Source organism: Salmo salar, chromosome 05, assembly GCF_965601325.2.
Source record: "Salmo salar chromosome 05, fSalSal1, whole genome shotgun sequence".
Lineage (NCBI taxonomy): Eukaryota > Metazoa > Chordata > Actinopteri > Salmoniformes > Salmonidae > Salmo > Salmo salar.
The window spans coordinates 9,808,300-9,822,518 of NC_138295.1; the positions used below are offsets into that span (position 1 = coordinate 9,808,300).

A 14,219-nucleotide genomic window follows, 5' to 3' on the forward strand; every position below is an offset into this window, starting at 1 on the left:
TGTTTTCAGGGTGACATTTCATCCACAGGATTATGTCATCATGGTAACCACATTTCAACTTAGACAAACCTTGTATAAAATATGTTGAATTTGTACCTTTAAAACAACGTCAGTTCTTCAACGTTATATCAACTATCCAAAGAAAAAAAACTATAGGCTCGGCAGCACCTCCTACTGGAGAATTGTTTCATCTACAGCTACCCTTTGGTCTCTCATCCAGGGTTTTAACCAAACCCAGCTATGTTGTTTGTTACTGACTATTACCAATGTGCTATCGTGAGAATGATCTTAGAAAGATCTCCACTTAAAAACAAAATAGATTCACTGTTGCTATTGAAGTCATTCCAAACGGTAGGTTTAACAGAGCAAATTAAATGTGACCATTATTTATCTATTTAGGCCTACATAGCATTAGGGAAGTCATCAACAGATATTGTTTAAATTCAATCAAGGATTCAACTAAAAATAGACAATACAAAAGGCATAGCGTTTCAAGCCCTGGTTGATTTAATATTTAATGATATTTAGTGATGATGAATTGTGTTTGGTTGTCAACGCAACCAAATTTCAACATTTGAAGGAGATGTACAGTGCATTCGGAAAGTATTACAGCCTTATTCTACAATTTATTAAATTAATCTACACACAATACCCCATAACGACAAAGCAAAAACTGTTTTTTATTTAGCAACTGTATAAAACAAATTAAAATGAAATACCTTATTTACATATGTATTCAGATCCTTTGCTATGAGACTCGAAATAGAGCTCAGGTGCATCCTGTTTCCATTGATCATCCTTGAGATGTTTCTACAACTTGATTGGAGTCCACCTGTGGTAAATTCAAGTGACTGGACATGATTTGGAAAGGCACTTACCTGTCCATATAAGGCCTCACAGTTGACAGTGCATGTCAATGCCATAACCAAGCCATGAGGTTGAAGGAATTGTCCTTAGAGCTCCATGACAGGATTGTGTTGAGGCACAGATCTGGGGAAGGGGACCAAAAAATGTCTGCAGCATTGAAGGTCCCCAAAAACACAGTGGCCTCCATCATTCTTAAATGGAAGAAGTTTGGAACCACCAAGACTCTTCCTAGACCTGGCCGCCAGCCAAACTAAGCAATCAGGGGAGAAGGGCCTTGGTTAGGGAGGTGACCAAGAACCCGATGGTCACTGTGACAGAGATCCAGAGTTCCTCTGTGGAGATGGGAGAACTCTTTCTCTGCAACACTCCACCAATCAGGCCTTTATGGTAGAGTGGCCAGACGGAAGCCACTTCTCAGGAAAAGGAACATGACAGCCTGCTTGGCATTTCCCAAAAGGCACCTAAATGACTCTCAGACCATGAGAAACAAGATTCTCTGGTCTGATGAAACCAAGATTGAAACCTTTGTCCTGAATGCCAAGTGTCACGTCTGGAGGACGGTGAAGCATGGTGGTGGCAGAATCATTCTGTGGGTATGTTTTTCAGCGGCAGGGACTGGGAGACTAGTCAGGATCGAGGGAAGATGAACTGAGCAAAGTACAGAGAGCTCCTTGATGAAAACCTGCTCCAGAGCACTCAGGACCTCAGACTGGGGCGAAGGTTCACCTTCCAACAGGATAACGACCCTAAGCACACAGCTAAGACAACGCTGGAGTGGTGTCGGAACAATTCTCTGAATGTCCTTGAGTGGCCCAGCCAGAGCCCGGACTTGAAACCGATCGAACATCTCTGGAGAGACCTGAAAATAGCTGTGCAGCATCGCTCCCATCCAACCTGACGCAGCTTGAGAGGATCTGCAGAGAAGAATGGGAGAAACTCCCCAAATACAGGTGTGCCAAGCTTGTAGCATCATACCCAAGAAGACTCGAGGCTGAGCTTGAGAGGATCTGCAGAGAAGAACCGGAGAAACTCCCCAAATATAGGTGCGCCAAGCTTGTAGCATCATACCCAAGAAGACTCGAGGCTAAGCTTGAGAGGATCTGCAGAAGGGTCTAAATACTTATGGAGATGTGATATCAGTTTTTTATTTGTAATACATTGCACTGTTTTTGCTTTGTCATTATGGGGTATTGTGTGTAGATTGAGGATTTCTATTTATTTAATACATTTTAGAATAAGGCTGTAACGCCACGAAATGTGGAAAAAGTCAAGGGGTCTAAATTTCCAATTGCACTGTATCTTCTGCTTGGATAGCTCTATCTGTGCCACTGTAACGCGGGTCGTCTAATGGGGACCAAGAAGCGGCGTGTGACGTGCTCACATTCACTTTTATTTAACTTACAAACAACAAACGACCGAAAACAGTCCCGTCAGGTGCAACATACACAAAACAGGAAACAACCACCCACAAAACACAGGAAAAACACCCCTACTAAATAGGACCTTCAATTAGAGGCAACGAGAAACAGCTGCCTCCAATTGAAGGTCAACCCAAGAAACTTAAAACATAGAAATAGACACACTAGAACAAACATAGAAATATACTAACATAGAACATAAACCAAAAACCCCGAAACACATAAAACAAACACCCCCTGCCACGCCCTGACCAAAGTACAATAACAAATAACCCCCTTTACTGGTCAGGACGTGACAGCCACTGATTTAGTCTGGCTCTAATTCCAGTTTGTCTAGAAATTAACAGTTGAAATGTTGGATTCACGTCTCCATCTCAACCAAAAATCTAAGTTAAAGAATTAAACCAGACTGTCTGTGGCTCAGATGGAACTATCCAAGCAGAAGATAAATCTCCTTCAAATGTTGATATTTGGTTGCATTGACAACCAAACACAATTTAATATTAGGCCTAGTTTTGTAACACAGTATAGCCTAAGGTTAAAGACATGCTCCGGTAAGTATTTTTTAAACCTCACACTTTGGGCTGGATGTGTCAATGTGTAGTTCATACATGCATAATCTATTAATTAGCCATGAAATCCCTAGCTTGAAAGCAACTGTTTTCTGGAAGCTGTGCAGTGCCATTTTCCCTACATTTACCCTCACTTGGGCCAGCCCCCTAGCAATTCGAGTCTCAGCCAATTATCTCCAGCCCCTCGCCATTGGGGTGACAGACAGCGAGACCCAGATACAGTAGAACGAGAGAACAATGACATGGTGCACATATCTGCACATTTGAAACATAGTACGCAATTTTTGGGGACCACTTTCGGACCGTGGGCGCTACTTTCAAAAACTACTGGCTAAAAATGAGTCAAAAGTTCCGGAGAATCTCTTTAAGGCTAATGTAAAACAAATACAAAAATTCTACCTTAAAATGAGTAACACATTCATGGCCACATTTTACTGTAACTAATATCTTCTTATGTAATCATATAAAGCATGCATGTTCCAGGTAGCACGCATAGGTCATCGCAGGTCTGTGGAGATCTTCACAACACCTGTAGTAAACTGATCAGAATCTCAAAAAGCATTGGTCACAGCACTATATACTTTTAATGGAATCTTAACTGGAATCCAGGTAATTTGGTTGTGCTATTAGATGAAGCACAGTGATAACACAATAATCTGTTGTATAAATAAACAACATATCTGACATTTGAACTTTCTGGGCTTTTAAATGGTTGAAAGTGCAATGATAGACATTTGGGTGACAACTCAACCAAAACCCAGACATTGTTTTTCTATTGGAATTCGATTTAGATGGTTGAAAGCATAGTGATAGTTTGACATGTATGTAATTCTGTCCTTGAGCTGTTCTTGTTCTGTATTATGTCATGTTTCATGTTTTGTGTGGACTCCCAGGAAGAGTAGCTGCTGCTTCTGCAACAGCTAATGGGGATCCTAATAAAATACCAAATTGGAAATTCAACTAACGTTTGGCTGTCTTTTTGAGTGGGTGACTGTGTTTTTGAGTGGGTGACTGTCTTTTTGAGTGGGTGACTGTCTTTTTGAGTGGGTGACTGTGTTTTTGAGTGGGTGACTGTCTTTTTGAGTGGGTGACTGTCTTTTGAGTGGGTGACTGTGTTTTTGAGTGGGTGACTGTCTTTTTGAATGGGTGACTGTGTTTTTGAGTGGGTGACTGTCTTTTTGAGTGGGTGACTGTCTTTTTGAGTGGGTGAATATAGTCGGTTGTAATCTCATTGATCCAACATTTCAACCATATATTACCCAATTATTCATGTTGAAATTATGCTGTGTGCCCAGTGGGAAGTTACCCCCCCATGTCCAAATCCCTTGCTGATGAATTATAAGGACAAAAGAATCTACAGACAACCTCTTAGGCAAGTCCCATTCATAATCACACATAATATAACAGCCATTTTGGGTCAAAGAGCCTTCATGGGGAGGTGGTTTCTCACCCCTTCACTCACCTGCAGGTCTCTTGGCCAGGTTGAGACAGTCTGCGTGGTAGACCTTGGGACATCCTGGCTTCTTACAGGACACGATCTGTCCTCCGTCCCCACAGCTGAAACACTCGTCCTCCCTCTCCTTCGTCACCTCCAGCTGAGGCTTCCTCTTCACCAGAACCTTCTTCTTGCCCTCCTTTAGTTCCCTTCCTTCCCGTGCTTTAGACGGCTGGTTCTGGGAGACAGACACATGCACACACAGGCCATTACTTTAGACTGCTATATTCACCAGTCTGCCTTTAGACTGCTATATTCACCAGTCTACCTTTAGACTGCTATATTCACCAGTCTGCCTTTAGACTGCTATATTCCCCAGTCTGCCTTTAGACTGCTATATTCACCAGTCTACCTTTAGACTACTATATTCACCAGTCTGCCTTTAGACTGCTATATTCACCAGTCTACCTTTAGACTGCTATATTCCCCAGTCTGCCTTTAGACTGCTATATTCACCAGTCTACCTTTAGACTGCTATATTCACCAGTCTGCCTTTAGACTGCTATATTCACCAGTCTACCTTTAGACTGCTATATTCCCCAGTCTGCCTTTAGACTGCTATATTCCACCGTCTACCTTTAGACTGCTATATTCACCAGTCTACCTTTAGACTGCTATATTCCCCAGTCTACCTTTAGACTGCTATATTCACCAGTCTACCTTTAGACTGCTATATTCCCCAGTCTACCTTTAGACTGCTATATTCCCAGTCTACCTTTAGACTGCTATATTCCCAGTCTACCTTTAGACTGCTATATTCCCCAGTCTGCCTTTAGACTGCTATATTCCACCGTCTACCTTTAGACTGCTATATTCACCAGTCTACCTTTAGACTGCTATATTCCCCAGTCTACCTTTAGACTGCTATATTCACCAGTCTACCTTTAGACTGCTATATTCACCAGTCTACCTTTAGACTGCTATATTCACCAGTCTACATTTAGACTGCTATATTCCCCAGTCTACCTTTAGACTGCTATATTCACCAGTCTACCTTTAGACTGCTATATTCCCAGTCTACCTTTAGACTGCTATATTCACCAGTCTACCTTTAGACTGCTATATTCCCCAGTCTACCTTTAGACTGCTATATTCACCAGTCTACCTTTAGACTGCTATATTCCCCAGTCTACCTTTAGACTGCTATATTCACCAGTCTACCTTTAGACTGCTATATTCCCCAGTCTACCTTTAGACTGCTATATTCCCCAGTCTACCTTTAGACTGCTATATTCCCCAGTCTACCTTTAGACTGCTATATTCCCCAGTCTACCTTTAGACTGCTATATTCCCCAGTCTACCTTTAGACTGCTATATTCCCCAGTCTACCTTTAGACTGCTATATTCACCAGTCTACCTTTAGACTGCTATATTCACCAGTCTACCTTTAGACTGCTATATTCCCCAGTCTACCTTTAGACTGCTATATTCCCCAGTCTACCTTTAGACTGCTATATTCACCAGTCTACCTTTAGACTGCTATATTCACCAGTCTACCTTTAGACTGCTATATTCACCAGTCTACCTTTAGACTGCTATATTCCCCAGTCTACCTTTAGACTGCTATATTCCCCAGTCTACCTTTAGACTGCTATATTCCCAGTCTACCTTTAGACTGCTATATTCCCCAGTCTACCTTTAGACTGCTATATTCCCCAGTCTACCTTTAGACTGCTATATTCCCCAGCCTACCTTTAGACTGCTATATTCCCCAGTCTACCTTTAGACTGCTATATTCCCCAGTCTACCTTTAGACTGCTATATTCCCCAGTCTACCTTTAGACTGCTATATTCCCCAGTCTACCTTTAGACTGCTATATTCACCAGTCTACCTTTAGACTGCTATATTCCCCAGTCTACCTTTAGACTGCTATATTCCCCAGTCTACCTTTAGACTGCTATATTCCCCAGTCTGCCTTTAGACTGCTATATTCCCCAGTCTACCTTTAGACTGCTATATTCCCCAGTCTACCTTTAGACTGCTATATTCCCCAGTCTACCTTTAGACTGCAATATTCACCAGTTTGCCTTTACTTTTTATAGTATAACTCATCTTCATCACACAGTAAACAACTAAAAGCACTTACTTTACATTTCTCTAGATAAGAGTGTCTAGTAGACAAGTCAAATTTGAATTCAAATGTTTTGCATGTTGACATTCGTCACTCTCAGAGCCTTACCTTTGGTCGGACCCCCAGGAACCCGGAGCAGTTGGACGCTCCACATTTACACACCGTCTTCCCGTTACCAAGACACTCCAGGTTGTAGTTGAAGGTCAGCTCCACACCTGTTCAGAAATAAAAACACACAGCCAGGTTCTGTACAGGTAGCTTGATTCCTATTCTAATTAAGCAAACAGATTTGATATCATAGTCCATAATTAAGGAACAATTAGGTTTGTTTCTTATGTCGTGCTTTTCGCAGTTACCTTCTGAATCTTTACAAATTACAAAGACACTTTTGGTCACTAGCCCTAGTGCCTGAAGTGGAGTTAGTTACAGAAACGGAACCAGGATCCAGGAGTTAGTTACAGAAACGGAACCAGGCTCCAGGAGTTAGTTAGAGAAATGGAACCAGGCTCCAGGAGTTAGTTAGAGAAATGGAACCAGGGTCCAGGAGTTAGTTACAGAAATGGAACCAGGGTCCAGGAGTTAGTTACAGAAATGGACCCAGAATCCAGGAGTTAGTTACAGAAATGGAACCAGGGTCCAGGAGTTAGTTACAGAAACGGAACCAGGCTCCAGGAGTTAGTTACAGAAATGGAACCAGGCTCCAGGAGTTAGTTAGAGAAATGGAACCAGGGTCCAGGAGTTAGTTACAGAAATGGAACCAGGGTCCAGGAGTTAGTTACAGAAATGGAACCAGGGTCCAGGAGTTAGTTACAGAAATGGAACCAGGCTCCAGGAGTTAGTTACAGAAACGGAACCAGGGTCCAGGAGTTAGTTACAGAAATGGAACCAGGCTCCAGGAGTTAGTTACAGAAATGGAACCAGGCTCCAGGAGTTAGTTACAGAAATGGAACCAGGCTCCAGGAGTTAGTTTCAGAAATGGAACCAGGCTCCAGGAGTTAGTTACAGAAATGGGACCAGGCTCCAGGAGTTAGTTAGAGAAATGGAACCAGGGTCCAGGAGTTAGTTACAGAAATGGAACCAGGCTCCAGGAGTTAGTTACAGAAATGGGACCAGGCTCCAGGAGTTAGTTAGAGAAATGGAACCAGGGTCCAGGAGTTAGTTACAGAAATGGGACCAGGCTTCAGGAGTTAGTTACAGAAATGGAACCAGGCTCCAGGAGTTAGTTACAGAAATGGAACCAGGCTCCAGGAGTTAGTTACAGAAATGGGACCAGGGTCCAGGAGTTAGTTACAGAAATGGAACCAGGCTCCAGGAGTTAGTTACAGAAATGGAACCAGGGTCCAGGAGTTAGTTACAGAAATGGAACCAGGCTCCAGGAGTTAGTTACAGAAATGGAACCAGGGTCCAGGAGTTAGTTACAGAAATGGAACCAGGATCCAGGAGTTAGTTACAGAAATGGGACCAGGCTCCAGGAGTTAGTTACAGAAATGGAACCAGGGTCCAGGAGTTAGTTACAGAAATGGAACCAGGGTCCAGGAGTTAGTTACAGAAATGGAACCAGGGTCCAGGAGTTAGTTACAGAAATGGGACCAGGCTCCAGGAGTTAGTTACAGAAATGGGACTAGGCTCCAGGAGTTAGTTACAGAAATGGAACCAGGGTCCAGGAGTTAGTTACAGAAATGGAACCAGGGTCCAGGAGTTAGTTACAGAAATGGAACCAGGGTCCAGGAGTTAGTTACAGAAATGGGACCAGAATCCAGGAGTTAGTTACAGAAATGGAACCAGGGTCCAGGAGTTAGTTACAGAAATGGAACCAGGCTCCAGTAGGTTTGTTGGTACTTCCTCTGACCTTTGGGGATGTCCTCCAGGGCAAAGAGCCCCACCCTGGTGTCTCCGTTTACCGTCCACTTCTGGGTCTCACAGTTGGGCTGGCAGCAGTGATTCATGAACCTCGCCTGGTTCCCCTTGGGCCCAGCATCTATGATCCGGTCCTTGTCCAGCGTGAGCATGTAGAAGTTACAGATGTCGTTCTCTTGAGCATGTTTGATCCTGGCTCTACACTCCTCCTCGTCTATCACCTCCCCCACGTACTCATTCACAAATGCACCCTAAGAGAGAGGGAGGAGAGCACAGACTCAGGTTATAATCCAGCTGATACACAACACCTTTTACATCCCAGACACAGCGGTATGGAGGCTAAATATACTATTGTATGCCCACATCTTAAAACAGACACAAACAAAGAACAATCGGGTGAAAAGGGCCGTGGAATTGATTTCAATTGGAAATACTTGATTTATCCCGCAAGAGGCAATTATGTAGGCAGCAGCGCAGATCCGTAGCAGGGACAAGGCGGAATGGTTCTCTAAACAGAAACACAAGAGGAACTGTTTTGAGTTGTAGTTTGATGCACTAGTTTGTACCTTCTTGATGTCGGAGACACCCCGTAGCCCCCAGCCTCGTGACAAGGTCCTGAAGATCTCCACCTGGGTGTACTGTCTCTTGGTGTAACTCTGGTTCAGACACCTCTCCCCTGCCAGACACACCTGAGGGTGGCACTCATACATCAACATGCGGTTGATACACTCCGAGTCCATACCACACGGGTTCTCATCAGACGCCTTGCAGTTACAGCGCGGCACCTCCGATAGGTCCGCCGTGATGATCTGGACCTTGCCGATTGGTCGGTTCACCTGAGAGGAAGAATAAGCGGATGCAATTCAGACTTCTGTGTGAATTATGCATAGATCTCAAAGAGAGATTTGAGTGAAAATACTGAGGTACTATTCAATCTTCAAACATGAGAGAAGCTGTAGCAGGACAAATCAAATAGGGACCAAAGACAGGGACAGACAGGGGATGCAAGGCAGTACCTTGATGTGTCTGTAGGGAGGAGGTTTAAAGGGGCAGTACCTTGAGGTGTCTGTAGGGAGGAGGTTTAAAGGAACAGTACATTGATGTGTCTGTAGGGAGGAGGTTTAAAGGGGCAGTACCTTGAGGTGTCTGTAGGGAGGAGGTTTAAAGGGGCAGTACCTTGAGGTGTCTGTAGGGAGGAGGTTTAAAGGGACAGTACCTTGATGTGTCTATAGGGAGGATGTTTAAAGGGGCAGTACCTTGAGGTGTCTGTAGGGAGGAGGTTTAAAGGAACAGTACATTGATGTGTCTGTAGGGAGGAGGTTTAAAGGGGCAGTACCTTGAGGTGTCTGTAGGGAGGAGGTTTAAAGGGGCAGTACCTTGAGGTGTCTGTAGGGAGGAGGTTTAAAGGGACAGTACCTTGATGTGTCTATAGGGAGGATGTTTAAAGGGGCAGTACCTTGATGTGTCTGTAGGGAGGAGGTTTAAAGGAACAGTACCTTGATGTGTCTGTAGGGAGGAGGTTTAAAGGGGCAGTACCTTGATGTGTCTGTAGGGAGGAGGTTTAAAGGAACAGTACCTTGATGTGTCTGTAGGGAGGAGGTTTAAAGGGGCAGTACCTTGATGTGTCTGTAGGGAGGATGTTTAAAGGAACAGTACCTTGATGTGTCTGTAGGGAGGAGGTTTAAAGGGGCAGTACCTTGATGTGTCTGTAGGGAGGATGTTTAAAGGGGCAGTACCTTGAGGTGTCTGTAGGGAAGAGGTTTAAAGAGACAGTACCCTGATGTGTCTGTAGGGAGGAGGTTTAAAGAGACAGTACCCTGATGTGTCTGTAGGGAGGAGGTTTAAAGAGACAGTACCCTGATGTGTCTGTAGGGAGGAGGTTTAAAGGGACAGTACCTTGATGTGTCTGTAGGGAGGAGGTTTAAAGGGACAGTACCTTGATGTGTCTGTAGGGAGGAGGTTTAAAGAGACAGTACCCTGATGTGTCTGTAGGGAGGAGGTTTAAAGGGACAGTACCTTGATGTGTCTGTAGGGAGGAGGTTTAAAGAGACAGTACCCTGATGTGTCTGTAGGGAGGAGGTTTAAAGGGGCAGTACCTTGATGTGTCTGTAGGGAGGAGGTTTAAAGAGACAGTACCTTGATGTGTCTGCAGGGAGGAGGTTTAAAGGGACAGTACCTTGATGTGTCTGTAGGGAGGAGGTTTCTTGTCATTCCTCCTGTCCTCCTGAAGCTGTCTCATCTCCTTCTCATCCTGAAGCGCTTTGAACCGCTCAGCTGCTTCACTCAGAGCTGAGAGGAAACGGAAGTTAGCATTATCAACTAGCTAATACATCTCAAATTGCAAACTTTCAGCCCTGCCATGTGGTACCTGGAAACATCTCTATTGTTTAAGACTTGAAGGAAACATTTAGAAGGTGCCAAAATAGGCAAAAGGGCGTTTTAATACACTAAATAGGAAAGGTTCTTTGGTATTTTCTTTCTAAAATGAAGTCTATTGTTTGTCATATATTCTATAATAACCAGGTAAAGGAGGTTTTCTTTCTAACCTTTCTTGTAGATGGCGTCACAACCCTTCCCCATCTTGTCCTTGTTGTTGGCATCTCCCTCCATGTAAGGGAAGACTCTGGCCTGATAGGTCCAGGCGTAGTCCTTAGAACCAAAGAACTGAACGGGGAACTCCCCCACCTCGTGTTTCATACGGAGGATGTTCTCTGGGACGTTCTTAGGAAGACACACCTCCGCAGGCCACCACCTGAACAAAGGAGAGGAGATACACATTTTACATTATACACTGATTATACAAAAACATTAAGAACACCTGCTCTTTCCATGACATAGCTTTCACTTAAATTCACCTGGTCAGTCTATGATCCCTTATTGATGTTAAATCCACTTCAATCAGTGTAGATGAAGGGGAGGAGACGGGTTAAAGAAGGACTTTTAAGCCTTGAGACAATTGAGAAATAGATTGTGTATGTGTGCCATTGAGGGTGAATGGGCAAGACAAAATATTTAAGTGACTTTGAACGGGGTATGGTAGTAGGTGCCAGGTGCACAGCTTTGTGTGAAGAACTGCAACGCTGCTGGGTTTTTCACATTCAACAGTTTCCCGTGTGTATCAAGAATGGTTCACCACCCAAAGGACATCCAGCCAACTTGACACAACTGTGGGAAGCATCTAGGTCTGTGGTGGTCATGAAATTTTGTCCGCTGGTTATTGTCATGCAAAAGACCGCTGGACTCACGGTAATTTACCGCTAATTAACATAAACATTTTTAGCATCTCCTTGCCTCCAACCTGCTGATGAGCCTTTGGAACATCTACATTTAAAAAGTAGAATAAATCCATTTAATATACACCATCACAATAAATCCATTATTTATTTTAGGCAGGTCTAAAGATTTCAGAAGAACAGGATATGAAATTGGCGTACTGTATGTTATCTGGCTATGCTCCATGCCATAGGCTGTAGGCTTGTTCATGTTGCAGACAAGATATGTTTATAAGTCCCATGCCATTATTTTACATTATATGATTTTATAGTAAGAAAAATATATAATTGAACTTAGCTGAATAAAATAGAATAAGTTTCCCATTCCCGGAGCGAGTGCTCATATGAAGTGGCTATGTGTAACGCCCTGGCCATAGAGAGGGGTTTTTGTTCTTTATTTTGGTTAGGCCAGGGTGTTACATTGGGTGGGCGTTCTATGTTCATTTTTCTATGTTTTTGTATTTCTTTGTTTTGGGCCGTGTGTGGCTCCCAATCAGGCACCGCTGTAGTTCGTTGTTGCTGATTAGGAGTCACACATAAGGAGCGTGTGTTTCCTTTGGGTTTTGTGGGGGATTGTTTCTGTTTAGTGTTTTGCACCTGACAAGACTGTTTGGCTGTCGGTTTTCTTGTTTGTGTGTATAGTGTTCTTACGTTTATTAAAATTCAAAGATGAACACTAACTCCGCTGCACCTTGGTCTACTTCCACAGACAGCCGTTACACTCAGTCAAACGTAAACGGGATTATTTGGAACAGGCCCTATACACTAGATTTACAGTTATTTGGCAACTTTAGTTGTGAATGATACAAACCTTAGAACGTGTTAGAAATCACAAGATATTGTCTGCATGATGCCACTATACTGACGATTTGAGAAAGATGTAAAATAGAGCTTGTGATCGGGGTCCTTACCTCAGACTGCACACGCTGTTCTCTCATCAAGGCATCATATTTCTACCCATCAGACTATTTTCTATTTCATCTTGCCTTTACTAATATGTAATATTTGTTTTTAGATTTAGAACGGCCCATTATCAAAGGGGCAGGAACAGGGGCAAGGGAAAAAATAAGTGTTGCACTCAAATAGAGAATGGAGGCCTTTCCCACCAGGTAGGCGACTTTCTATATTTACCTCCTGCATCAACCACAGGTTGAGCAGCATGCAGCCGCTGCTGCGCGGCAGGTGATATTCCGCCCAAACTCTGTATGTTATGGGCTTTCCAACCCTGTTCCTGCAGCTACCCAGTGTTTAATTTGGGAAACCAAGTGAAATCTGTTCAGGAACATCCATTAGTAACATGTTTTCACAACAAAACATATTTCACTAAACTGTTGACAGGCTCTCTCTCTGCGCGCTGAAGAAAGGAGTGAAGGAGAGAGGGGAGGAGATGGAAACGCAAGGTAGTGAGACATTCTGTAGTGAGACATTCTGTAGCTAAAGGTAATGTCAGCCTATTAATAAATGACCTATTACCAGGCTTTTCAAAATCTAATTTCACTGTAGGCTTAGCCGCCCCGCACAATCACTGAACCAACAGCATCCTCTACGCCCAGACTCATGAATAGAAAGTTTGGAGTGTAGCATAAGGCACAAGCCAGTCCATCCAGTATGCATAATAATACAGTCTACACTCAAAGGCATTACTAAAGTATAGGCTAGACCAATTATGTACCAAAGACATCTTAAATCAATTTTGTTATATGTTTTTCTGCAATAGAGCCCCCACTCAGTTTCAACCTGTGTCGAACTTCTTTCTTTAAACATGCAGTAGGGTATATATTGCGTAACGGCACAATCATTATTTTTATTATTTTTTCCCCTTCTTCTTCTTCAAGGTCAGTCCTATGAATATGCATCAACTCTAATATGCATATGGTTGTTCTGAATGAATCATCACCTTAGAAAGCGCTGTCCATTTTGTTGTGTTTGGCTTTGAAACAACATCCACAAGGACCACGTTGTCCCACTCAGTTTCAACCTGCTGTTGAACTTCTTTCTTCAAATTGATCAAATCACAGTGACGTGAGTTTTAAAAGAATTATACTGTTTTGATATCAGTGTTTTATTTGATTTTATATTGTATTTGCATTGATGTCAGAGTGGTTAGAGACAATAGAGCCCTGAGTACCAGGCCATTAGGACCTGATGGAGGGACAATAGAGCCCTGAGTACCAGGCCATTAGGACCTGATGGAGAAACAATAGAGCCCTGAGTACCAGGCCATTAAGACCTGATGGAGGGACAATAGAGCCCTGAGTACCAGGCCATTAGGACCTGATGGAGGGACAATAGAGCCCTGAGTACCAGGCCATTAGGACCTGATGGAGAAACAATAGAGCCCTGAGTACCAGGCCATTAAGACCTGATGGAGGGACAATAGAGCCCTGAGTACCAGGCCATTAGGACCTGATGGAGAAACAATAGAGCCCTGAGTACCAAGACTGGTCATTCAACTGAGACTGCTCTTCTCTGTGTCACGGAGGCTCTCTGCACTGCTAAAGCTAACTCTCTCTCCTCTGCTCTCATCCTCCTAGACCTATCTGCTGCCTTTGATACTGTGAACCACCAGATCCTCCTCTCCACCCTCTCCGAGTTGGGCATCTCCAGCACGGCCCATGCTTGGATTGCGTCCTACCTGACAGGTCGCTCCTACCAGGTGGCGTGGC

At 43.6% G+C, this 14,219-nt stretch overlaps 1 protein-coding gene across 2 annotated transcripts in view; it reads right to left on the reverse strand.

Annotated features, from left to right (window-relative positions):
* The window catches only part of LOC106604211 (histone-lysine N-methyltransferase, H3 lysine-36 specific-like), a 36,548-nt gene that overhangs the window by 3,918 nt on the left and 18,411 nt on the right, over positions 1-14,219 (reverse strand). For both annotated transcript variants that reach the window (XM_014198656.3, XM_014198655.3), the window contains exons 14-19: positions 10,828-11,033; positions 10,458-10,570; positions 8,848-9,117; positions 8,274-8,532; positions 6,533-6,639; positions 4,320-4,530 (exon numbers count right to left, since the gene is read on the reverse strand). In XM_014198656.3, the coding sequence (XP_014054131.2) occupies positions 4,320-4,530; positions 6,533-6,639; positions 8,274-8,532; positions 8,848-9,117; positions 10,458-10,570; positions 10,828-11,033 (1,166 nt within the window). The remainder of the gene's footprint in view (positions 1-4,319; positions 4,531-6,532; positions 6,640-8,273; positions 8,533-8,847; positions 9,118-10,457; positions 10,571-10,827; positions 11,034-14,219) is intronic.